General features: G+C 37.1%; 1 protein-coding gene across 9 annotated transcripts in view; it reads right to left on the reverse strand.

Moving 5' to 3' along the window:
• Window positions 1-24,776, reverse strand: part of LOC139941124 (myoferlin-like) — a 146,151-nt gene that overhangs the window by 38,543 nt on the left and 82,832 nt on the right. For 4 of the 9 annotated variants that reach the window (XR_011786540.1, XM_071937564.1, XM_071937566.1 and 1 more), the window contains 10 exons: window positions 24,136-24,246; window positions 20,220-20,389; window positions 18,048-18,098; window positions 12,569-12,604; window positions 6,866-6,970; window positions 5,086-5,217; window positions 4,048-4,203; window positions 2,914-3,005; window positions 1,832-2,002; window positions 950-1,095 (listed from right to left, as the gene is read on the reverse strand). Coding sequence is in view for 8 of the 9 variants with exons in the window: in XM_071937564.1 (XP_071793665.1) it covers window positions 950-1,095; window positions 1,832-2,002; window positions 2,914-3,005; window positions 4,048-4,203; window positions 5,086-5,217; window positions 6,866-6,970; window positions 12,569-12,604; window positions 18,048-18,098; window positions 20,220-20,389; window positions 24,136-24,246 (1,170 nt within the window). In the remaining variant the exon portion in view is untranslated. The remainder of the gene's footprint in view (window positions 1-949; window positions 1,096-1,831; window positions 2,003-2,913; window positions 3,006-4,047; window positions 4,204-5,085; window positions 5,218-6,865; window positions 6,971-12,568; window positions 12,605-18,047; window positions 18,099-20,219; window positions 20,390-24,135; window positions 24,247-24,776) is intronic. The other 5 variants (XM_071937565.1, XM_071937568.1, XM_071937569.1 and 2 more) reach the window with 4 other exon arrangements.

Below are 24,776 nucleotides of genomic sequence, written 5' to 3' on the forward strand. Positions count from 1 at the left end.
AAAGAAACTTTGCTTCCCACCAAACATTCACAGGAAGTATGAACCGAGCTTTAATGTATCAATGTGCTTTACATTACTGCCCTGGGTCTAATTTCATGGCTCTGCTTACCGTAAGCACAGAATCGGTGCTTACAGAAGCAGGGAATTCTGTGCTTACGTCGAGCGTACTTTCACGGGTTAGCGGCGAATGTTGGCTTCTGCGTGTGCGTACCCAACGTTACTATTGGCATTCTACGTTTACAAGGCTAGCGCAGAAATTCAACGCTTGCATGCAAGCGGGAAATTGTTATTGTTAGCGCAGAATTTGGCGGTAAGCAGAGCCATGAAATTTGTCCCTGGTCATTTGGCCGATAACATTCCTGGAATCTTTCTCAGCTTATGGGAAGTATAAAACCCTGAGGTGCCATGGTGCTCCAATGTCCAATGGCTTGAACACAATATCAACCCAGCTTGCTCAAGGACAAAAGTGTCATGACCAGGATTAGAACCCATACACCGAAGACCTAACTACCAAAACTTGAATTTGATGCTCCTAAACCACACAGCAATGATATAAAGGGTAATATATCAAATTTTTTCAACGTAATACTGATTTATAGTTAATATTATAAACGTTTGGTTTGATTTTTTAATTAGGATGCTTTGCTGACTTTGGATGCATTCGATATTAAAGCTTCCCTGGGTCTACCCCGAGGTGCTCACTCGGGTGAGCCCCTGACAAGAGGTAAACGAACGATCACTCACCGCTCTCGTAGTGACGCCATGCACCTAGGGCCAGCCCCCAAGTGACCCACTCCACAAGCAGGGCACTAGGGGCTGACCCAGGTGAGCCCCTGAAATGACGTCAAAGCTATTCGAACGCACCGGGGGCAGACCAGGGTCAACCAAGGAGGGAAGCTAAACGAACGCACCCTATACAATTCAGTTTTCAGATTTCAGACAATCTTACCTAAATCAGCAAGATTGTACATCTTGCCGTCGACAGTGACTTTGGTAGCTCCATAGTAGAAGGGTCCAGGTATGTTATTCTTCTTGCAGTAATCGTCAAGGATTTCTTTAGGTTTCTGGGTGTCACGCCATTTGTTGGGTCCAGTCCTGTCAACCAAAATATAATATACCAGTCATTGTAAAGTCATCTTGATATTTGGACTACCCCAACCATAATTGGTCACCAAACATACTGAGTATTACATGGGAGGGATTCTGTTTCTTCAATTACTTTAGAGTATCACAGTTTACGGCCATAAATAACATAAGTTGTAATTGGGAATGCAAAATTTTGTCTTGAAATAATTAAGGTAAAATAAATCGAACCATTCTAAAAGGAAAACAGATGTAAAAGGGATGACCTCAGTTTCCGATAACAATAAGCCACTTGTGAGTTAGATTTGAATAACGTCTGGTACAATGACTTGCTTAGTCACATTGTCCTGCTTAAATTTGAGTTCCTCAGACTATATAGACAGTTGATACTTCAAGTGGTGCGGGGAAAGCTTTTGTACTGAGTATGCAATGCTAACTCACATCGGTGTATGGGTAAAAACCAAAATTGATGTTCTTCATCCTCGATGCAAATTTAACGTCTATTATATACCAATCTCCAGATGAGCAGACCCTGGTACCATTGTGCCATACACATTCGTCTCTTACATAACTAAGCAAAAGCTTGCCCTAGCAACTGTCTCAATTTAAGCGGTAACTTGTTTTCCAGCAAGTCATGTACCAGACATTATTAAAATCCAACTCGCAAACGGCTTAGTAAGAATTTTGCACAAGCTTGTCCTAAGCTTATTCTTTTAGCCAACAACAAACAAAGAGGGAATCTTCTTACAGAGCGTATGTGTTTGGAAGTCCACAGCTGGCACGGTATTTGGTCAGGAACCGATTCTCCAGATCGATGACTGTCTCGCCGATAATGTCATCTTTGCTCAATAAGTCATGGTCCCAGACTGAGACAGTCAGATCCTTGTGGACTGGTAGAAACGTCTTGATTTCAAACATACTGAAAAACAAACAAAAACAGTTTTGTTATATTTTTTCCTCTTGATTTAAAGGAACTATTACTCAAAATAACTGTTAGCATTAAAACATTATTGGTAAAGAGCAAGGGGAACTGTTGATAGTATAAAGCATTGTGAGAAACAGGGTTTTTGAGAAAGTGGTAATTTCTCATATAGGTTTTGAACTGCCTCTAGCTCCCGGGCAATCTCGATAGTCGAATCACACCCGACTAAAATGCCTGTGATTTTTTTTCACAGAACTTGAGGAAAGTGCTGAGTATACTACAATGCTAACAAACATTGACGAATGGGTAAAATCACAGGCATTTTAGTCAGTACAGTGCAAACAAACATCGATGTACGAGTAAAACCACCTGGTGCAAAATGTGAATTGTTTGAAACAAAATATTCTTATTGTACATTTTCCCCGTTGGTTTAGTAAAATAACTTGCCAAAATTGGTACTTACCTAAGAACAGTATCCACACTTTATGTGACCCAACATTTTTTAGAATTTTTTTTTTTTTTAAGATATCCTCTAACTCACAACTAACTGATATTATTACCAGGGCCCGAATTCATAAAGCCTGTAAGCACAAAAATTTGCTTAGCATGAAATTTCTTCCTTAATAAAAACAGGATTACCAACCAAATTTCCACGTGATTTTCAGGATAAGCAAACAACAGCTGAATGCCAGTAACAAGCAAAATGCAAAAAATTAAAATTTTGTTGGTAATCTTGTTTTTATCAAGGAACAAATTTCATGCTAAGCATATTGTGCTCATAGGTTTAATGAAAATGGGCCCTGGTTTCAGGCTTACAAGATCAAAACATAAAACTATGGCATCTCTTTAAAAAATAATTCAAGGGAATTTTCCCGCCTTTTGAACTGACTCCATTGATAAGAACTTACCTTCCGAAGACAGGATTGAGTGTGTTGGGAATGTAATTGTCATCTTCGCTGATCTTCTTCCGGCCCAGCTGTACTTTCAGATACGGATCGGACTAAATAATAAACAAAATTTAAAAATGCAATAACATGATATAGGATTTGAGGCAATGCATTGTGAGGTATCAATGTATATTTGGTTTGCGTTAACACCATGTGTAATATATCTTCTTGCTGGGTGGATTATGGTTTATTAGAGATTTTGTCTTGCTGTATATTCTACTACCGTGGAGTAGATTTTTTGAAGAGATTTCTCAGTGCTGAAATAAAACTGTCCTGCTTTTTAACTACTAACTGGGCGTAAAGTAGAAAATCGGGCAGGACTTCCTACTTTTGCTTAGTGGATTGAGGGGACTTCTTTTTATTACTGTGGAGTGAGTTCTTAATAGAGTTATGCATAGACGTCATCCAGCCGCCATCTTTGAGGTCAAGCTGTGACGAAACAATCAAAACGCACATAGATTGTCCAATGAACAACCTCCTTTTGACCTCAATGCGGGGGCGCAGTACTGAAATAACGTCATGTGCATAAGGTCTATTGGTCCAATCGTTTCTACTAGCTTGCTCTAGTCATCGTCAGGAGACTGAATGGGTTCACGGGAGTTTCAGACTGACAACAAGTTTTTAAGGAGAGGGTAAATAACGGTCGGCTACTGAAATCAACAGAGGGGAATCACCGTGGACCAGTGATCAGACTGCAGGACTTGCAAACGGAAGATCATGGGTTCAAATCCCACCAAGCTAAGGGGCCATTCATCAAAGTCATTGTGACAATTTTTCGATCTTTTTTCCAAAGTTGTGGGTGGGTGGGTGTTTTTTTTTTTTTACATGATAAAATAGAGAAGGCTGCTCGATCTGCTTGATGATGGAGTCCTTTGACCTAATAAAATCTGCATAATTTGGGGCACTACTGTATTCTTTAGTTTATAGAGTATATATATATTGTGAAGTAAATCAATATTTAAAAATCGATGTCACAATGACTAGATTAAGTATTGTACTGAATTACAATTTCCTTATTTGTGTAAATTCATGATCACAAACACGTCCTATCCCAAGGACAAAAAGATCGGTTCTAATAGAGGATTTGGTTCTTACCAGTCCGTTGGGATCCTGTGGCTGTAGATCGATGCATTTGATGCAGTACACACGGACTACACACTCTACTGGGGCACTGGATGGTAGATGCTTGAAGACCTTTGGTGGGAGTGGGGATTTAGGATCACCCGGTAAGGGATAAATCCTGAACAGACCCTGTAAAAAAGACATAAAAAACACAGTGTTAAGTTAATACAATAAAACACCAACAGCAAGTTACAATGTTATTTTTATACGAATATTGGATACATACGACTGCATTATGCATTAACTTTTTTGAGAAACTTATTCAGGAGTTTTGAAACTCATCTGCAGCAGGTTCAGTTACGTAATGACACTAAAGAATTGACCAGCCACAAAAATAAACTAACACAGCTCAGAATAAAAATACGAATGGGAGATGCATACCTGCCTACATGAAACCTCAAAAATAGGAACATCCGTTTTTGAAAGTCAGCAGCGCAACAAGTCACGCGAGTACAGATTTGTTACGTATGGTATGTATACAAACAAATTCTTTATGTATCACTGTATCCCGTAAGAAAATCTCTACTGTCGCAAGCACCCTCTTTTACTGGAACCTTATTATCTTGTTCATTGCTGTCTTGTGTCAAAGAAAGGAATGATCAAATTTTCATGGATGTGAAAAGCTGAACTATGAGTGCAAAGCATGAAAGCTTGCGAGAATGCAAGGTTCCGAGTGTGAAACCTGCTTACATACAATAATCTTTGGTTTTAAGAGGACTCTCTGCATCTCTTGGATGTGCCATAAGGTTTTATCTTCATTGGCTTAGGAATTTTTTATTTTTTAAATTTTTTATTTATTTATTTACATATTTATTTTTGGTTTTGGGGTGTGAAAAATGGATTTCTGGTTAAAACACGGAGAAATCACTTCCCTAAATTTGTACTGCTTAAAAACTCCAAAATCTGGACCATTCAATATAAAATCTGAACAGTTGGCATGTATTAAGATGGGGTATGTTTCTTTTGGGGAAAGCAAACAAGATATCGTAGATAGCTTCATCCCTTTGATACCTTGAACTCCCCAACACCGCTTGATTCTTCATCGTCTGATTCACTGCACTTCCCCCGGCTGAGTTCATAGGTGTTGCAGAAGTCGTTGAATCCATTGTAGGGTTCAACCTTCTCCAGTGGGCCTTGGTACAGCTGTTAAAACAAAATTGATGAGGAGAATTTTGTTTTCAATATCATGAAGATGACATAATATAAGTCACTCTAGCTTTGTACATTGATTCGCTTTTGGCCTGTGGGCCACCTGTTTCAATTTAAAGTCATTATACACTTTCGGAACAGAAAAAATAAAAGTTCACAGATTTACAAATAACTTACAGGGTTTACAGAAGGTAATGGTAAAAGACTTCTCTTGAAATATTATTCCATGAAATGTTTTACTTTTTGAGAAAACATTAAAACAATTATCAATTCTCTACAGCGAGAATTACGAATTATAGTAAACACATGACACGGCGAAACGTGCGGAAACAAGGGTGGGTTTTCCCGTTATTTTCTCTTGCTTCCGATGACCGATTGAGCCTAAATTTTCACAGGTTTGTTATTTTATATATAAGTTGTGATATACGAAGTGTGGGCCTTTGGACAATACTGTTTACCGAAAGTGTCCAGTGGCTTTAAATGTGTTGATAATAAATATACCAGAAATATAGCTTGAAACCCAGTCCGAATTGGCGGCTACGGCTAGGAGTTGGACTGTTGCTACTAAGGGTATTGCTGAGGGATCTACTAAACTTTAAAGGGGCACACCTGGCTGAATTGGGCTACAAAATAGACTAAGATATGACTTCAACGGTCTTCCAGGAATGAAGTAGAATAGTCCATTAAAAAAATCATCAAATTTTGCAGTTTTTGAGTATTCTTAAGCAAAAACAAAAGTTGCGTGATAGTTAGAACCACAAAATGGTTTGAATAATCATGTGACCTTCCGGGTTAGTTTCACTTCCAGTCGTAGAAAAGCTAATTCGCTGTACCAAATTAAAATATTTTTCGCTAATTAAAATTAACATTTTGATGATTTTTTTTTTACAGCAACCATCTCAAATTTTTTATTTATGATTCTACACCACTAAATTGCGTAAACGGTGAGCCGGTGTGCCCCTTTAATGTATGATAGCCATAGCCATAGACATAGCTGCCATTCCGACAATCTTAACATTTCCACCCAAACAACCAGTAGCAGTTGTCGTAAAATGTTGCCAACACTCTTTAGATGCATATCCCCTCCCTCCCTTAAAGCCATTGGACACTTTCGGTAAACAGTTTGTCCAAAGGCCCACACTTTGTGTATCACAAACCTGTGAAAATTTAGGCTCAATCGGTTATCAGAGTCGGGAGAAAATAACGGGAAAACCCTACCTTGTTTTCGCACGTTTTGCAGTGTCATGACATGTGTTTACTAATACATAAATCCGTGATTCTCGTAGTCGAGAATTGATAATTGTTTGAATGTTAAGCATTTCATGGAATAATATTTTACGAGAAGTCTCTTACCATTACCTTCTGTAATTCCTGTAAGTTGTTTGTAAATCTGTTAACTTTTTTTTTTTTCCTGTTCTGAAAGTGTATAATGGCTTTAAAAAAAACCTGCAAATCCACTTCTCTCTGAAGAACAAAAGGTAAGGCTGAATCTGAATTGGCAGCATCCGGTACAAAACAAAATTCCTTTGAATGCTTCATGAACAACTGTTTGGACAAATTTGTCAAATCATGTCTCAAAATTAGTTGGAAGAGAATTGGGGTCGATGAAAAACTACAAATCCATAAATTTAACAATTCTCACCTGTAGAGTATCATATCCTCTCTGTAGATAGTCGCCGCATTTCTGTACTTCTCCGATGGAAGCGTAGTACTTGGACCACCAGTCAATCTCATCTTCATTTACTTCCTGTATCAAGAAAAATTAGGAATTGTACTTTAGTTCACTTGCAAATGTGCGTAATTCTAGCTTACTTTCATTGCAATTGCCTACTTGAGTTTAGTTGCAAGTTTATTTTAGTTTACTTGCAATTGCCTACTTGAGTTTAGTTGCAAGTTTATTTTAGTTTACTTGCAATTGCCTACTTGAGTTTAGTTGCAAGTTTATTTTAGTTTACTTGCAATTGCCTACTTGAGTTTAGTTGCAAGTTTATTTTAGTTTACTTGCAATTGCCTACTTGAGTTTAGTTGCAAGTTTATTTTAGTTTACTTGCAATTGCCTACTTGAGTTTAGTTGCAAGTTTATTTTAGTTTACTTGCAATTGCCTACTTGAGTTTAGTTGCAAGTTTATTTTAGTTTACTTGCAATTGCCTACTTGAGTTTAGTTGCAAGTTTATTTTAGTTTACTTGCAATTGCCTACTTGAGTTTAGTTGCAAGTTTATTTTAGTTTACTTGCAATTGCCTACTTGAGTTTAGTTGCAAGTTTATTTTAGTTTACTTGCAATTGCCTACTTGAGTTTAGTTGCAAGTTTATTTTAGTTTACTTGCAATTGCCTACTTGAGTTTAGTTGCAAGTTTATTTTAGTTTACTTGCAATTGCCTACTTGAGTTTAGTTGCAAGTTTATTTTAGTTTACTTGCAATTGCCTACTTGAGTTTAGTTGCAAGTTTATTTTAGTTTACTTGCAATTGCCAACTTGAGTTTAGTTGCAAGTTTATTTTAGTTTACTTGCAATTGCCTACTTGAGTTTAGTTGCAAGTTTATTTTAGTTTACTTGCAATTGCCTACTTGAGTTTAGTTGCAAGTTTATTTTAGTTTACTTGCAATTGCCTACTTGAGTTTAGTTGCAAATTTATTTTAGTTTACTTGCAATTGCCTACTTGAGTTTAGTTGCAAGTTTATTTTAGTTTACTTGCAATTGCCTACTTGAGTTTAGTTGCAAGTTTATTTTAGTTTACTTGCAATTGCCTACTTGAGTTTAGTTGCAAGTTTATTTTAGTTTACTTGCAATTGCCTACTTGAGTTTAGTTGCAAGTTTATTTTAGTTTACTTGCAATTGCCTACTTGAGTTTAGTTGCAAGTTTATTTTAGTTTACTTGCAATTGCCAACTTGAGTTTAGTTGCAAGTTTATTTTAGTTTACTTGCAATTGCCTACTTGAGTTTAGTTGCAAGTTTATTTTAGTTTACTTGCAATTGCCTACTTGAGTTTAGTTGCAAGTTTATTTTAGTTTACTTGCAATTGCCTACTTGAGTTTAGTTGCAAGTTTATTTTAGTTTACTTGCAATTGCCTACTTGAGTTTAGTTGCAAGTTTATTTTAGTTTACTTGCAATTGCCTACTTGAGTTTAGTTGCAAGTTTATTTTAGTTTACTTGCAATTGCCTACTTGAGTTTAGTTGCAAGTTTATTTTAGTTTACTTGCAATTGCCAACTTGAGTTTAGTTGCAAGTTTATTTTAGTTCACTTGCAATTGCCTACTTGAGTTTAGTTGCAAGTTTATTTTAGTTTACTTGCAATTGCCTACTTGAATTTAGTTGCAAGTTTATTTTAGTTTACTTGCAATTGCCTACTTGAGTTTAGTTGCAAGTTTATTTTAGTTTACTTGCAATTGCCTACTTGAGTTTAGTTGCAAGTTTATATTAGTTTACTTGCAATTGCCTACTTGAGTTTAGTTGCAAGTTTATTTTAGTTTACTTGCAATTGCCTACTTGAGTTTAGTTGCAAGTTTATTTTAGTTTACTTGCAATTGCCTACTTGAGTTTAGTTGCAAGTTTATTTTAGTTTACTTGCAATTGCCTACTTGAGTTTAGTTGCAAGTTTATTTTAGTTTACTTGCAATTGCCAACTTGAGTTTAGTTGCAAGTTTATTTTAGTTTACTTGCAATTGCCTACTTGAGTTTAGTTGCAAGTTTATTTTAGTTTACTTGCAATTGCCTACTTGAATTTAGTTGCAAGTTTATTTTAGTTTACTTGCAATTGCCTACTTGAGTTTAGTTGCAAGTTTATTTTAGTTTACTTGCAATTGCCTACTTGAGTTTAGTTGCAAGTTTATATTAGTTTACTTGCAATTGCCTACTTGAGTTTAGTTGCAAGTTTATTTTAGTTTACTTGCAATTGCCTACTTGAGTTTAGTTGCAAGTTTATTTTAGTTTACTTGCAATTGCCTACTTGAGTTTAGTTGCAAGTTTATATTAGTTTACTTGCAATTGCCTACTTGAGTTTAGTTGCAAGTTTATTTTAGTTTACTTGCAATTGCCTACTTGAGTTTAGTTGCAAGTTTATTTTAGTTTACTTGCAATTGCCTACTTGAGTTTAGTTGCAAGTTTATATTAGTTTACTTGCAATTGCCTACTTGAGTTTAGTTGCAAGTTTATTTTAGTTTACTTGCAATTGCCTACTTGAGTTTAGTTGCAAGTTTATTTTAGTTTACTTGCAATTGCCTACTTGAGTTTAGTTGCAAGTTTATTTTAGTTTACTTGCAATTGCCTACTTGAGTTTAGTTGCAAGTTTATTTTAGTTTACTTGCAATTGCCTACTTGAGTTTAGTTGCAAGTTTATTTTAGTTCACTTGCAATTGCCTACTTGAGTTTAGTTGCAAGTTTATTTTAGTTTACTTGCAATTGCCTACTTGAGTTTAGTTGCAAGTTTATTTTAGTTTACTTGCAATTGCCAACTTGAGTTTAGTTGCAAGTTTATTTTAGTTTACTTGCAATTGCCTACTTGAGTTTAGTTGCAAGTTTATTTTAGTTTACTTGCAATTGCCTACTTGAGTTTAGTTGCAAGTTTATTTTAGTTTACTTGCAATTGCCTACTTGAGTTTAGTTGCAAGTTTATTTTAGTTTACTTGCAATTGCCTACTTGAGTTTAGTTGCAAGTTTATTTTAGTTTACTTGCAATTGCCTACTTGAGTTTAGTTGCAAGTTTATTTTAGTTTACTTGCAATTGCCTACTTGAGTTTAGTTGCAAGTTTATTTTAGTTTACTTGCAATTGCCAACTTGAGTTTAGTTGCAAGTTTATTTTAGTTCACTTGCAATTGCCTACTTGAGTTTAGTTGCAAGTTTATTTTAGTTTACTTGCAATTGCCTACTTGAATTTAGTTGCAAGTTTATTTTAGTTTACTTGCAATTGCCTACTTGAGTTTAGTTGCAAGTTTATTTTAGTTTACTTGCAATTGCCTACTTGAGTTTAGTTGCAAGTTTATATTAGTTTACTTGCAATTGCCTACTTGAGTTTAGTTGCAAGTTTATTTTAGTTTACTTGCAATTGCCTACTTGAGTTTAGTTGCAAGTTTATTTTAGTTTACTTGCAATTGCCTACTTGAGTTTAGTTGCAAGTTTATATTAGTTTACTTGCAATTGCCTACTTGAGTTTAGTTGCAAGTTTATTTTAGTTTACTTGCAATTGCCTACTTGAGTTTAGTTGCAAGTTTATTTTAGTTTACTTGCAATTGCCTACTTGAGTTTAGTTGCAAGTTTATATTAGTTTACTTGCAATTGCCTACTTGAGTTTAGTTGCAAGTTTATTTTAGTTTACTTGCAATTGCCTACTTGAGTTTACTTGCAATTACATGTATGTAAGTCATACTTTACTTTACTTGTAAACAGGCGTACCTTAGTTTACTTAAATGAGCCAGTACGGACACAACACAATGAAGTAGACACAAGAGCCAGTCAACAACGACTCACCCTGAATGGGATTTTCTCAATAACTTTCAATATGTTTCTAAGGCCAGTACAAATATCAAGATATCAAAAGGGGGAAACTGACTGGATACATTTTAAAGAAGGTAACGATATTATGCCCAAAGATAAATAAAATCAAATTATTTAACCTACATGACAAGGGGGAGGATTTCACAAATAGCTAAGAGTGATGTCACAATGCAAATCACCATGGTGATACTGACAACTCATCTTCAAACATGAATCTTAGTGCTTTGTGAAATCGAGTCGAGACCTAATTATACCATACAAACTTGCCGACAAAAAGAAATAAACAAAAATAAACAACCATTGCAATTCTTAATTTTGTTGTGTACAGTTTTGAATTTTAAATTTTTAAATTAAAAAAGAAAAGGAAAAAAGAAAAGGGAAACAAATGCTTTTGCTGCAGGGCAATCGTTGCCTACGGTCATTGTGCTGCTTACCGTGGAATTCTGTGCTTACAGCTCACAGAATTCTGTGCTTACAGCTCACAGAATTCTGTGCTTACAGCTCACAGAATTCTGCGCTAACAGCTCACAGAATTCTGCGCTTACAGCTCACAGAATTCTGCGCTTACAGCTCACAGAATTCTGCGTTTACAGCTCACAGAATTCTGCGCTTACAAGCTCACAGAATTCTGCGCTTACAGCTCACAGAATTCTGCGCTTTTCTTTGGCAAAATAAGTGACTTTATAAAAACCCTTTCTTGAATACCTCACCAAGCTTCTATACTCTTATTTTTTTTTGCCAGCAGGAATATTTTGATGCCTTAAAAGAAAAGCGCAAATATATGGGGGTTTTTGCTGAAAAGAACAAAGCATGAACATTTTGCTTTTAAGCTGTCCACAAAGCATGTGAAGATGTGGTTTTACCAGCCAGCCATAGTCCCTACCAAAAATATTCACTAGGCTAGGGTTTTGGGTAAACAGTCGGTAATAGTTTATGCCCTACACCGCATTACCTGTGTACCCATACATGTACCTTTCACATTTTTAAAACAATTTTTTCCTTCAAATATTGAAAATATTTATGATAAATCAAGCAAAGGGTTAATACTACATTGTTATGCTACAAAACACTCTCCCCCGGTCCGAATTTCACAGAGCTGCTTTTTTTAAGCACAAAATATTGCTGAATAATTTGTTACTGCTAAGCAAAAATAAGCAAGATACCCGTCGCATATTGTACATGTAATATGTATTTTGGCTGGTCAACTTATTCTGGTTACAATATTTTGTTGTGCTTTTAGCCAGGCTCACCTAATTTGTTGTGCTTAAGGAGCTCTATAAAATTAAGCACTCGGCCAAATTTCATAGAGCTCCTAAAACAGAAAACTTTGAGAGAAAAAAACCAGCTTAGCAGAAATGAGCGTGGTAGCAGTTACAAATTGTCTGTGACATGGTAATTTGCTCATCTGGTAAGCATAATGTTGCTGTGCTTAGCTACTTTTTTCTGCTTAAGCAGCTCTATGAAATTGGGCATTGGTCACCAGATCCCTATCACTATCAGCCCTGAATTATAAAACACTCCATCAATGACATATAACACCAATTCTTGATAACTCAAAAATATGTAACAAAAGAAAACCTGAAAACAACTCTGAAAATGAAGATTATCAAAATGACATGGACTATATACAACAAAAACAGTTCATGAAACTACTGAACTCCATCAGTGAAACATAACACTGAATCTTGCCACATTGTTTGATGAACACAAAGTCAAACATAATATAACAAAAGAAAACCCCAAAGCATTTTTGAAAATGAAGATTATGAAAATGATACGGACGATCTTTAAAAAACAAAAACAAAACTCAGTTCCGGACATGGATATAAATGAGAATGAAATCGGACATTTACCGGAATGAATCGTACATCCGAGTCGGACGAATTAAGCTAGATGTTTCACACAGGAATCAAAGGTTGGAATGTTAGCATTAATAATACATGGTATGATTAAAGGGGACACGTTGCCTTGGATCGGTTGAGTTGGTCTATGAAAAGTGTTTGAAACAATTTGTTATAAAAATGCATATGGTTAGAAAGCAATTTTAAAATACAAATACCGATCCACAAGAAATATGCCTCAAAATTGTTCTTGTGAAAAAAACACAACACGCCATTGTGTGGAGTCAAGTAATAAGTATAAGAAAAACCATGTGATTTCAAGGCATGTTTGTTTGCATCATTATATTCCACTTTTAAAACATCTTTCTAATCATATGCATTTTATAACAAACAGTTTCAAACGCTTTTCAACGACCAACTCGACTGATCCAAGGCATCATGTCCCTTAATGTAAGAAATGGCTGTTGTTTACAATGAAACGTAAGCTGTAGGCCTACTATTTGGAAATGTCAATGATTTCCCCCACCCCCTTGACAAAATGACCGTACTTCTAAATGACCTGGGCGACTAGTGCGACTAGTATCATAGTTGTCACTGATAAATCAAAAGTAGAGTCGCGACTAACGCTTTTTAACTACTCAGTTAATTGTGCCACCACGACTACCAAACAAATAGTCACGACTACCTGTTTGGTGAACCAATTGTGGCCCTCATGAATATTCACGACAACATAATTTACTTACAAAACACAATCAGACATCAATGATGCAATCCTTCAATCCTTTAAAGGCAGTGGACACTATTGGTAATTGTCAAAGACTAGTCTTCTCACTTGGTGTGTCTCAACATATGCATAAAATAACAAACTTGTGAAAATTTGAGCTCAATCGGTCATCGAAGTTGCGAGATAATAATGAAAGAAAAATAACCCTTGCAACACGAAGTTGTGTGCATTTAGATGGTTGATTTCGAGACCTCAAATTCTAAACTTGAGGTCTCGAAATCAAATTCGTGGAAAATTACTTCTTTCTCAAAAACTACGTCACTTCAGAGGGAGCCGTTTCTGCCAATGTTTTATACTATCATCCTCTCCCCATTACTCGTAATCAAGACAGGTTTTGTGCTAATAATTATTTTAAGTAATTACTAATACATGTAGTGTCCACTGCCTTTAAGCTTGAACGATACTATATTGTGCTTGCAGCACACATTGCCACAATGTATCTTAAGAATTAAAAAGTAGTCGCCACTAGTGTCGTAGTCGCCACTATTTGAGGTGCGACTAGTCGAGTAGTAAATTTCACTTGTCGCCCAGGCCTACTTCCAAAGATAATCCATCAATTATAGATGTACCATTGTATTCCTTTGGTGAACTGAAATTACCAAATTTTGAACTTGGAACTGAAATGTTTCCGTGATCCCCAATGAAAATGGACAAAATATGACTTTGTCTTCTAAAATGTCAAGATAAAATGCCGATTCTAAAAAAAGGTGAAGCAATTGTTACAAAACGTTTTCAAAATACAAAGCTAAAAAGGGGATATTACATGCATTCTCTACAACCAAAAACTGACAAATACCAAAGATAAACTGCAACATGAACACAAACAAAAATCTTAATTTTGTATATCAACGATCTATCTCTCACACACGACAAATCATGTTCTCAACCATGCCAATGTGTACATTTGGCAATCTTCAAAGGTCTGTTCATAGACTGGTAAATCCCCCAAAAAATTAACGACCATAAAAAAACGCCTTTGTGAGAAAATGACAAGATGATCACAATTCATTCTGGCAACAGAGGCGTTCTCTTGAAAGCAACTTGAAACTGCTGCCTACAGTCTTTTAAGTGCGTGGGGAAAGTTTGGGAGCAGACAGCCACATGAAAAAGCAACGGCCAACTGTTTTACAACAAAGAACCCTATTTCAAGATGATCACAATTCAAGAAGGCAACAGAAAATACTTAAAGGAACATGTTGCCTTGGATCGGACGAGTTGGTCTATAAGAAGCGTTTGTAACCGTTTTTTTATAAAGTGCATACAGTTGGAAAGATGTTTTAAAAGTAGAATACAATGATCCACACAAGTTTGCCTCAAAATTGCGTGGTTTTCCTTTTACTGCGCGAACTAACACGCTCGGCCATTTATGTTATGGGAGTCAAAAATTTGACTCCCATAAATGGCCAGCCGTGTTAGTCGACGAGGGAAAAGGAAAACCGTGCAGTTAAGAGGCATGTTTGTGTGGATCATTGCATTCTACTTTTACAACATCTTTCTACCCATATGCATTTTATAAAAAACAGTTACAAACGCTTTTCAAAGACCAACTCGACCGATCCAAGGCAACGTGTTCCTTTAACAATTTACTGAAAGCCACTTGAATCTGCTTACATTCTTAAAACTGAGGGAACATTTCTTCTGCAGCAACCAAACATTGACAACTGGATTGGAACAGTAAAACTAGTCTTCCTAGGTTATCCCCGTAGAACATTCTGTCAGGCCTGTTGCTTTGTTTTTGAAATGGCAAGGGCGCCAAGGCATTTTTCTCCATGGCAAAGGGCACCCTATGAGGAAATTGTTAATTTCTACTGGAGCATTTCAAGGGCACCAAGGCAATGACCAGGGGGCATGGATGCAATCGCCTTTTTGAAGTATCAGGACTGTTCTGTAATCCTAAGGCAAAGCAGATTTCTCGTAGAACGTTCAAAGGACAACTCAAGGAAAGTAGTTTGACAGTTTCACAAACGACACGGATCACTCCCGGAGACTACATCTAACCATTTCACAAGCGGAAGGGATCACAAAGGGAGATGAAAGTCCTTTTCACACTAACAGCATTCGCTCCGTGTTGAAGTTTACACAGATCAGGTCACTCAAACAATTTCAACAGGCATAATCAGCTTTTGGGTTACACGTCTAATTTTCGATCAGTGCATTTTGTAAACTTTTCACACTGCCAGGGTACTCAAAACCCACCTTTTTGCCTCTTCGTAGCTGGTCGTCTTTATCTTTGTTCTGTCTTTTCCCTCTTCTTTCTTTCTCAGCGCCTTGTACCCTTTGGCAATTTGGCGCTTTATAAATACTGTTTTTATTATTATTACTGTAGGGATCGCAGTGGGATGCGTGATTAGTTCTACAATTGTACAACCAATATATCTCTGCAAATGATGATGTGATGTTATGTGATGCACTTTTAACCAGTCACAACGCATTGCTATAAAAACATCATCGCTACAATGGACAGCACGCCGTATCAATGCCTCTCATAACTAAACCTGGTAAGAGATGTGCTGAATAACAGTGCTGATTGGCACCCAAAAGTGACTGCTTTTTAGAAACTTTTCATAATAAAAATGCAACGTATCTTGACACCAATGAAAAAAAAAACAAGTTCTTCAGTCACCCTAAACTGCATACAATTAGACATGTCACAATATCAAAAACTTTTGAGCACCTGTAGGACACAAAGGTGCGTGTCAGAATAAAAATTCAAATTATTTTTTGACACAACTAAAAATAAAACCCACATTTTACAGTTGACCTAAAACTGCATACAATTAGACATTTACAAGATCAAAGAAGAATGAAAGGGGACCAGTTGCTCAGTGACTACGCCTTTTTTGCAGGCTACCATACTTGAGCGAGTGCAAGGACTCCATTAGCCTCAGGCTTAATTTAAAATGTGCCTGATGCGTCCACACTTAATTAACCGACTCCAGGGGGAATCAGCACTTCCTGTAAAGAAAAGCCTCTGCAGTGTGCACAACGTCTTCAAACAACTTTCACAATACAACAAAAATACATGTATAGACAAAACTTTACAAAATGACAGCATAACTTGACTTCTTGACTGGGTGAACACCTGTAAAACACATGCAAGGTACACCCTTACCCAGGCTAGCCCTTACCTCATACCATCTGCTAAGATCTAATCACCAAGAGAATAAGTATAAAACATTAAGATTAAACCACCCGAATCATTTGAAAAAAAAATCCTTTTTCACCAGTACCAATAATCAAAGTAGGAGACTTTTGATCGCTTTATGTAGGTGGCAGCAGACTTACGGCCAAGTCACACCGCAGCGAAGAAACGCAATCTATTGGTTGAACTGCTCCACGCAGAATACACCCACGCTCATTCAACCAATCAAGGGCGTGCACTTTTAACATTCTCGTTTTCGTTCTCATTATCGAGGCCTGTGTGACCGGGTCTTTAAGCCCGATTTATACTTTTGAATTTTGAGGTCACATTTTCGCAATGAACATTTGGAAGAATTTGAACTCCTGCTAAACATTCACAGCTAAAACAGAGCTGTGAACTAGAAATTTGCATCGGGGAAGGGGGGGGGCCATAATAATGCTGGAAGCTGGATTTAAACTTTTAAATTTCTTAATCCGCATGCTTAAAATCCATTAAACACCTCCCTCAACCAAACCAAGATTAAATACACACAATTTAAATATGACATTCCCCCCCGACATCTCACATTTTTTGGACAGTTTCACAACTTGTTCACATATAAATCAGGCTTGATACTTCAGTGAGGCCATAGATGCAATTGCCTGATGCCCCTGAATGTTCAAGAGAAATCTAATCTTTCCCAACAGTGGTGCCCTTTAAAGGCTTTGCAAGTACATCCCTGTATGTAAAAACAGAGCACTATTCTTTTCTGAATGTCATCAGATGTTTTGGATGTTGCTGAATTTTGCATTAGAAGAGTATCGGATACATAGCAATTTCTACCATTTTAACGTGAGGCTAGAAACTTCTAAAAGAAATTCCCCACTCACTTGAGAACAAATTGAATTTGACATTTTCCTTGTTCTTTTAAAGACCCTGGACACTATTGGAAATTGTCAAAGACCAGTCTTCTCACTTGGTGTTTCTCATAATGCACAAAATAACAAACCGGTGAAAATTTGAGCTCAATTGGTCGTCAAAGTTGCGAGATAATAATGAAAGAAAAAACTGCCCCTGTCACATGAAGTTGTGTGCGGTTAGATGCTTGATTTCAAGACATCAAAATCTAATTCGGAGGTCTCAAAATCAAATTTGTGGAAAATTACTTCTTTACCGAAAACTATGTTACTTCAGAGGGAGCCGTTTCACACAATGTTATACTATCAACCTCTCCCCATTACTCGTTACCAAGAAAGGTTTTATGCTAATAATTATTTTGAGTAACTACCAATAGTGTCCAATGCCTTGAACGTGAGGCTAGAAACTTCTACAAAAAGATCACCTCACTCACATGAGAACAAATTCAATTTGACATTTTCCTTGTTTCTTTAAGGTAAAACTACCTCGTCCATAAAAAGACTGAAGTGTCAAGCCTGCAACCAGTGTACATATTTCATCAACTTTTTCGAAAATCTGAATAAAACCAGGACTATTTCACTATAACTAATGATGACCAAAACAACCCACATTTTTTTAGCGGCATGGTAAACCCAAAATGTTAGTACGAGACCAAAAGTAATACAAACCTGTACATATTTGATTTGCTTTTTACCAAAAGCCACCATTCGTTTGAACTTCTGAGTATTGTGTTTGGCATTGTCGAGAAAAGGACCGTGTGTACAATATTAAATTTACTCATTATATTAAGCAAGCATCAATACAAGTGAATGTGAACACCAGTATAAGAATGGTCGTGTCTGAAATGCCGACTACGACTACAGCTATGGCTAGATTGCGCATGCCTATTCTTTAACACTGGCAGCATGCTGATCTATCGACTGTAGCCTAAGTCGCCGTTTCAGACACGGCATATGACTGAATTTTCCGTCGTAGTCACAATGTCATTCCCTAGGGCCCAATTTCATAGAGCTGCTAAGCACCAAAAATTTGCCTAGCATGAAAGTTCTTCCTTGATAATAACAGGATTACCAGCCAAATTTCCACGTGATTTTCAGGATAAGAAAACAACAGCTGAATACCAGAAATATGCAACAAATGGAAATTTTGTTGGTAATCCTGTTATTATCAAAGAAGAAATTTCATGCTAAGCAAATTTTTGTGCTAAGCAGCTCTATGAAATTGGGCCCTGGTCACCAAACCCCAACCAGAGTAACTGTGGCCTTTCTCAAACCTCAGCTTAGGCTCCAGCTCAGTTTGTTGATGTTCGTCCACCTTTGTGCACAATACACACTGCTCCTAAAATGTATGTAGGCCTGAAAGCCGAGCAGCCTTTCCACTGCGTTCACAGTGCGCAGAGACAGAGCCCGAACCCACGCTTGAGAAAGACCCCTGGTTCACGCTGTCCAATACCCACATTTTTTTCTTCTGAAGTATAGCATTGCCATCCTCAACAAAAATTTCTGATTTTTTCTTTCAAGGATTCCCTGTTTTGAATCGATTTAGAAAAAAAACCTGTCCCCAATGAAAAGCACCTACCACTGTGGCAATTTTGTAAAAACAAAAAAATTGCATCCAGTACGCACAAACAGCAACATATTGCAAGCAGTAACTTTCAGGAATTGAAAATAACTGCACATGACTTTCACTGGTATGATAATAATCTGCTGTAGAGCAGCTCACTTTGAAACTATCATTACGTTAACAAGTTTGCAGTCTCTGTTGAGTGTGCGATCGATTCCATTGTTTAGACGTGGCGTGAACCAGTGTCAAGAATGTGAGCATAACCTCGGGAAGAAATTACCCCCGACTACGGCGGCAAATAACCAGTGTAAATCTTTATATAAGTCAAGAAAGTGTGCATACTTAGAAGTATTTCAGGTGTTAAAGTGTAAGTGTGATACAAAATCAGGCAGGTCTTTGGAATAGTTAAATTGCATTCAAAGTAAAATATATTGCCATGCTGAGGTGGTGTCTTAAGCATTCTTCATATTCAGATATCCTTACCTTTTAGGCCCTAGTTGGTTAAGTGTTATTTCTTCATCCATTTGAGGAGCACCTTAACACATTTTGAGTTTGGGGCACAAAGGGCCTGGTTTTGTGGCTACTGTCTGCCACACTCGCCATTTTGGGAGTCAAATAGCACGTAGTTAAACGTGTTGGCGCTCTACCACTGAGCTGTCTTGCCTTATGTTGGTGGTCCCCCTACGGTCAACATTGGTGGTCTCCCTAAGGCCAATGTGTGTTAATCACTGCTTTGCCTAAAATGCACCTTCACTGTGTCATCCCACAGGGGCATCAACTTCCAAAATGGCGCAACCAAGATGGTCTTGATGATGTTTAGGTATAGGCCCAAATTTATGGAGTTGCTTGAGAACAAAAGGTTACTAAGCACAATAAAGTTATGCTCACCAGAATAAGGTTAACAGCCAAGCTACCATGTTGCATGTACATTTTGTGAATGGTTTCCTGCTCATTTCTGCTTAGCAGACAATTGCTAACAAACATCCTTTGGTCTAGCAGCTTCATGAAATTGGGCCTAGCTAAACTGGGTCAATAAATTCAAAGTCATGCAAAACTGGGGTGGATTTCACAAAGAGTTACGACTAGTCTTATCTCGAGTAAGGAAGAGTTACTCGTCCTAACTTAAGACTAGCCTTAAGTTTTTAATATCTCCTAAGACTAGTTCTAAGTTCTTTGTTTAATGGTCACTATGTCGCTAAATGTAAAATCTAGAAAAACTTGTAATATTACCTTAAAATGAAATAAAATAACAAAGCAGCTCAAACGATTTGACTAACCTTCTTGACTTTCTTGATGGGGGCAATCTCACCGGGCGCACCCTCGACGACCGGCTCTTCCTCCGGCATGATGACCACATGATCGGTCTCTACGGCACCGGTGCTACTCGCTGTGCTGCCGCCGGGGGTACCTGCTGTACCTGGTGACTTACGACCAGGGGGTACTTCTTCTGAAGATGGAATCAAATATTTATGTAGAGGTTAGTAAAGTGTATCGCGGTCAGGAGGACTGATACACAGACACATGCAACTTTTTAATTGCAAAAAGAATAAAGGAAATGGGCGATCACAATAAAGTTTTGTACAGCGTTTTTCAGTTTTCTATGGCACTATTTTTCTGAAAAGTTGCATGCCTGGATAAAGCAACTAGTTTTAAAGTAGACTTGATTGGCAACTTTTGTTTTGTCAACGTAGTCGCCGATATCGCAACAGAAATTACTGGATTACAGACATCCGTATCATATAAACATTGGGATCCAGATTTGTAGACTTGTCCAGTCCGCAATTTTTATTTCTGTACATCAACATTGTAACTGTCACAGTGCTTTTCAATAGGGAATTTTCTTTCTTTCTAAAATCGATTTCAAAAAAGGGAAACCTTAACAGAAAAATTAGGAAAATTTTGGTGGATGGCAATTTATACTACAGAAGAAAACAAAAGTTAAGTCCATCCGAGGAAAGTCGATGTTGCGACTTCAACCGATGACTAATAACTAAAAAAAAAACCAGAGTCGTCAATCAAGAGGAACACATCAAAAAATTAATAGTTTCAGGTCAGTGGGTTGTCATTCAAAGCTTATTGTTGATATTTGGACCAAGTCATGAAAATGCAGATTTGTTTCCCCAAAAATGTTTTTCAATGCTGACTCCGTGGGTGGGGTGGTTGGTCGGGGAAAATTCCTGTTTAAATTTGTATAGTAAATATAATTTTGTGAGTTTAAAGCCCTATTCCCGCTAAAACCATACTGGTTGTTTAATTTTACCATCTGCTAACTGCTTCTACACCCCCCTCCCCCAAAAAAACAAACCCACTTGCAACTCTATCTAAATGGAAAGCTTCAAACAAGATGAAATAGTTTTGTGATGATTGAAACGATGACATGATTGTACAGAGGTGCATCTAGAGATGACATTGTTAAGATAGAGATAGAACCCATGATAAACCCAGCCCAGGGCACAAATTAATAGACCTGCTTAAAAGAAGCAAAAAGTAGCTAAGCGGAACATAACCATTTTTGCTTAAAGTTTTTAATTCCTCAGCTACAGGAAAATGTCCCACAGAGCAGATCAACATTATTCCAGCAGCAATAAAACCAGAGATATGAGATAACACCATGCATGATGATTAACAAGTCCCAATTTCTTTAAGCTGTTAAGCAGAAAATGGTAGTGCTTAGCACATTTTTCCTGCTTAGCCAAAATTAGCAGGGAACCAGTCACAACCTGTAAACAAAACATGGTATTTTGGTTGGTAACCTTTTTTTGCTCAGCAAAGTTTTTTCTGCGCTAAGCACATTTCTGTACTCAGCAGCTTTATGACATTGGTCCCAGATGATGCTACAATGAAGGTGAATATGAGCAGGGCCTGATTGTCATACAGAAGAAAAGTATTTTTCGCTTAGCAAATATTACCAGGGTACCAGTTACAAACAATATCCATTACATAATATTTTGGCTGGCAAATTCTGTTTCTGCTTAGCATTTTTTTGTATGCTAACCACAAACTGTTCTCTAAGAAAATATTCTTTGCTTCGTAAATATTACTGGGGTACCATTAACAAACAATATCCATTACATAATATTTTGGCTGGCAACCTAACTCAGCTTGCGGCAACTTTTTGTAAGCTGTCCACAAATTGTTCTCTAAAGTATTCGGTCCCTGATAAGAAAGAGATCAAGTAACAAAAAAAACCACATGTAGTAACAAGATTGGTGCTGATCTTTGTGGATACCAAACTGAAAAACAGCAACATGTTATTCATTGTTAGTTATGATGAAACGATGCTGTAGAAACCAATGACTAGACGCTAGACTCTAATAGACAACCAGTAGGCGCGACCTGGCTTGACCTTTCCAATGAGGATTACGCATACATTGAATGTCAACGAGGTCAAGCGAGGTCAACTTGTTCCCTTCACACTCTACAGATTTAATAATTGTCAAAGAGTACTCTAGAGTTTCTCACTTAAAGGGCATGGCGGCATTGTGTTTAAGCTCAAAGATGGGTTAGTTTGCAATAATGCACGATTGGATGCTTTGAACAAAAAACATGCAAGTCTATGACAATTAAGTATGAGTTGTCATTAACAGAGAGAAAGAGAGGCATACATGTAGTTACACCACATAATAAATTCTCGGTTGGTTGTGCACAAGCAGCTCTACAAAATTGAGCACAAGTTACAGAAGGTTTTACGTTGCTAGCTAATATGAGGTCATCGGGAACACTAGATGGCAGCACACTTATCAGGTGAACCAATTGCTTATAATAAAGGAACACTTTGCCTAGGATCAGTCGAGTTGGTCTATAAAAAGCGTTTGTAACCATTTGTTATAAAATGCATGATTGGAAAGATGATCCACACAAATTTGCCTCGAAATTGTGTGGTTTCCTTTTACTTTGCGAAACAACACGGTCGGTCATTTATGGGAGTCAAAAATTTGACTCCCATAAATGGCCGAGGTAAAAGGAAAACCGTGAAATTTCGAGGAGTGTTTGTGTGGATTATTGTACTCTACTTTTACAACATCTTTACAACCATATACATTTTCAAAGACCAACTCGACCGATCCAAGGCAACTTGTTCCTTAATGTAGTCACACAAAATCAGAATGTCAACAATGAAAAATTATCCGTCGCGCATGCTTAACCAGTAATCATTGTTAACAATCATTATTAACAACTTGCTCAAACCAATCTGACATCTTGGATTTCAAAGTCACACACACACGCACACCAAATACACACAGAAACAGAGCAACAACAACACTGTATGAAGTTTACTCATTGCCAACCCACTAATGACTAAAGTCATTTTCATCCTGTGGTTTTATGCATCCCCGGGAGGTATTTTACATTATGTGGACAACCCAAGTCTTTCCAAAGTATTAACCACTGACATGACTTGTGCAGCATGCAATTAGAACCATTCATAACTGTAGTTTGGATTTAACTGCCAGAGCTGTGACACAAACTTTTGAAGAATTTCCATTGTAAATGAGCATTCACCACATGATAGCATAACGTAGGCTAAGAATACATGTACATGTAGTGATCCGTGCGTTTATCATTCAACACCATTTGGATGATCAATATTTCTATACCTCTTAAAGATAGTGGACACTATTGGTAATTATTGTCAAAGACCAGTCTTCTCACTTGGTGTAGCTCAACATATGCATAAAAATAACAAACCTGTGAAAATTTGAGCTCAATCGGCATGATCGGTAATCGAAGTTGCGAGTTACTAATGAAAGAAAAAACACCCTTCTCACACAAAGTCGTGTGCTTTCAGATGCTTGATTTCGAGACCTCAAATTCTAAATCTGAGGTCTCGAAATCTAATTCGAGGAAAATTACTGCTTTCTCGAAAACTACTCCACTTCAGAAGGAGCCGTTTCTCACAGTGTTTTATACTACCAACAACCTCTCCCCATTACTCGTTACCAAGTAAGGTTTTATGCTAATAATTATTTTGAGTATTTACCAATAGTGTCCACTGCCTTTAAAACCAAGGACTTTAACAAAAAGGGACCCCCCCCCCAAAAAAAAAAGAAAAAAAAAAAAACCGCAAGAAAAAAAAAGGAAGAGAATCTTCGGTTTACAGAATCAGCATTATTTGAACTTGTGGGTGTAAGTTACGATGTGGTTAGTTTTTTAAAGTTTTTGTTTGCAAGGAATCTAAGAGCCAATGCTAACCTCTGTGACGTGCGCTCACAGCTATTTTCTCGACGCTTTGGCTTAATAGGTCACCCATCATTGCAGCCACAACATCGGGCGACATTTCATCACTCTCTCCAAAAGGTGGGTCTGGAGAAAATGAAATGAAAAGCCTGGCAATATTTAGCAGTGGGCCGTCTTTATATTTTTGGTGCGCTTTGGTGAAAAATCCTTCTTATGTACATGAAATAATGGGCGAGTACTTTCTGACTCTCTCACTCTCTCTTTATATATTCATGTATTTACACTGACTGCTTAATACACCTATATCTACATTTTATGCTGGGTCAAAGGTCAAGCAGGTGTTTTAATTAATTTTATCTAAATACATATTTACTTTTTATACATCCAAACTCTAAAATGGGGTAAAACTCACTCGATCACCAGGTAGTGACCGGTAACCCAATCAACACGGATGGGTGTACAATACTAAACAATCAAACACCACTACCAGCAGCCGATTTCACAAAACTTTACGCAACTGCGTAAGTCCACTTGAGCAATGTTTAAAGCGCAACTTACGCCATAAACGTTGCGCAAGTGGACTTACGCAGTTGCGTGAAGTTTCGTTAAATCGGCTGCAGAAGAAGTTTAAGGCAAAAGATAACTACAAAAGACCC

This window comes from Asterias amurensis, chromosome 8 (genome assembly GCF_032118995.1).
Source record: "Asterias amurensis chromosome 8, ASM3211899v1".
Taxonomy (NCBI): Eukaryota; Metazoa; Echinodermata; class Asteroidea; order Forcipulatida; family Asteriidae; genus Asterias; species Asterias amurensis.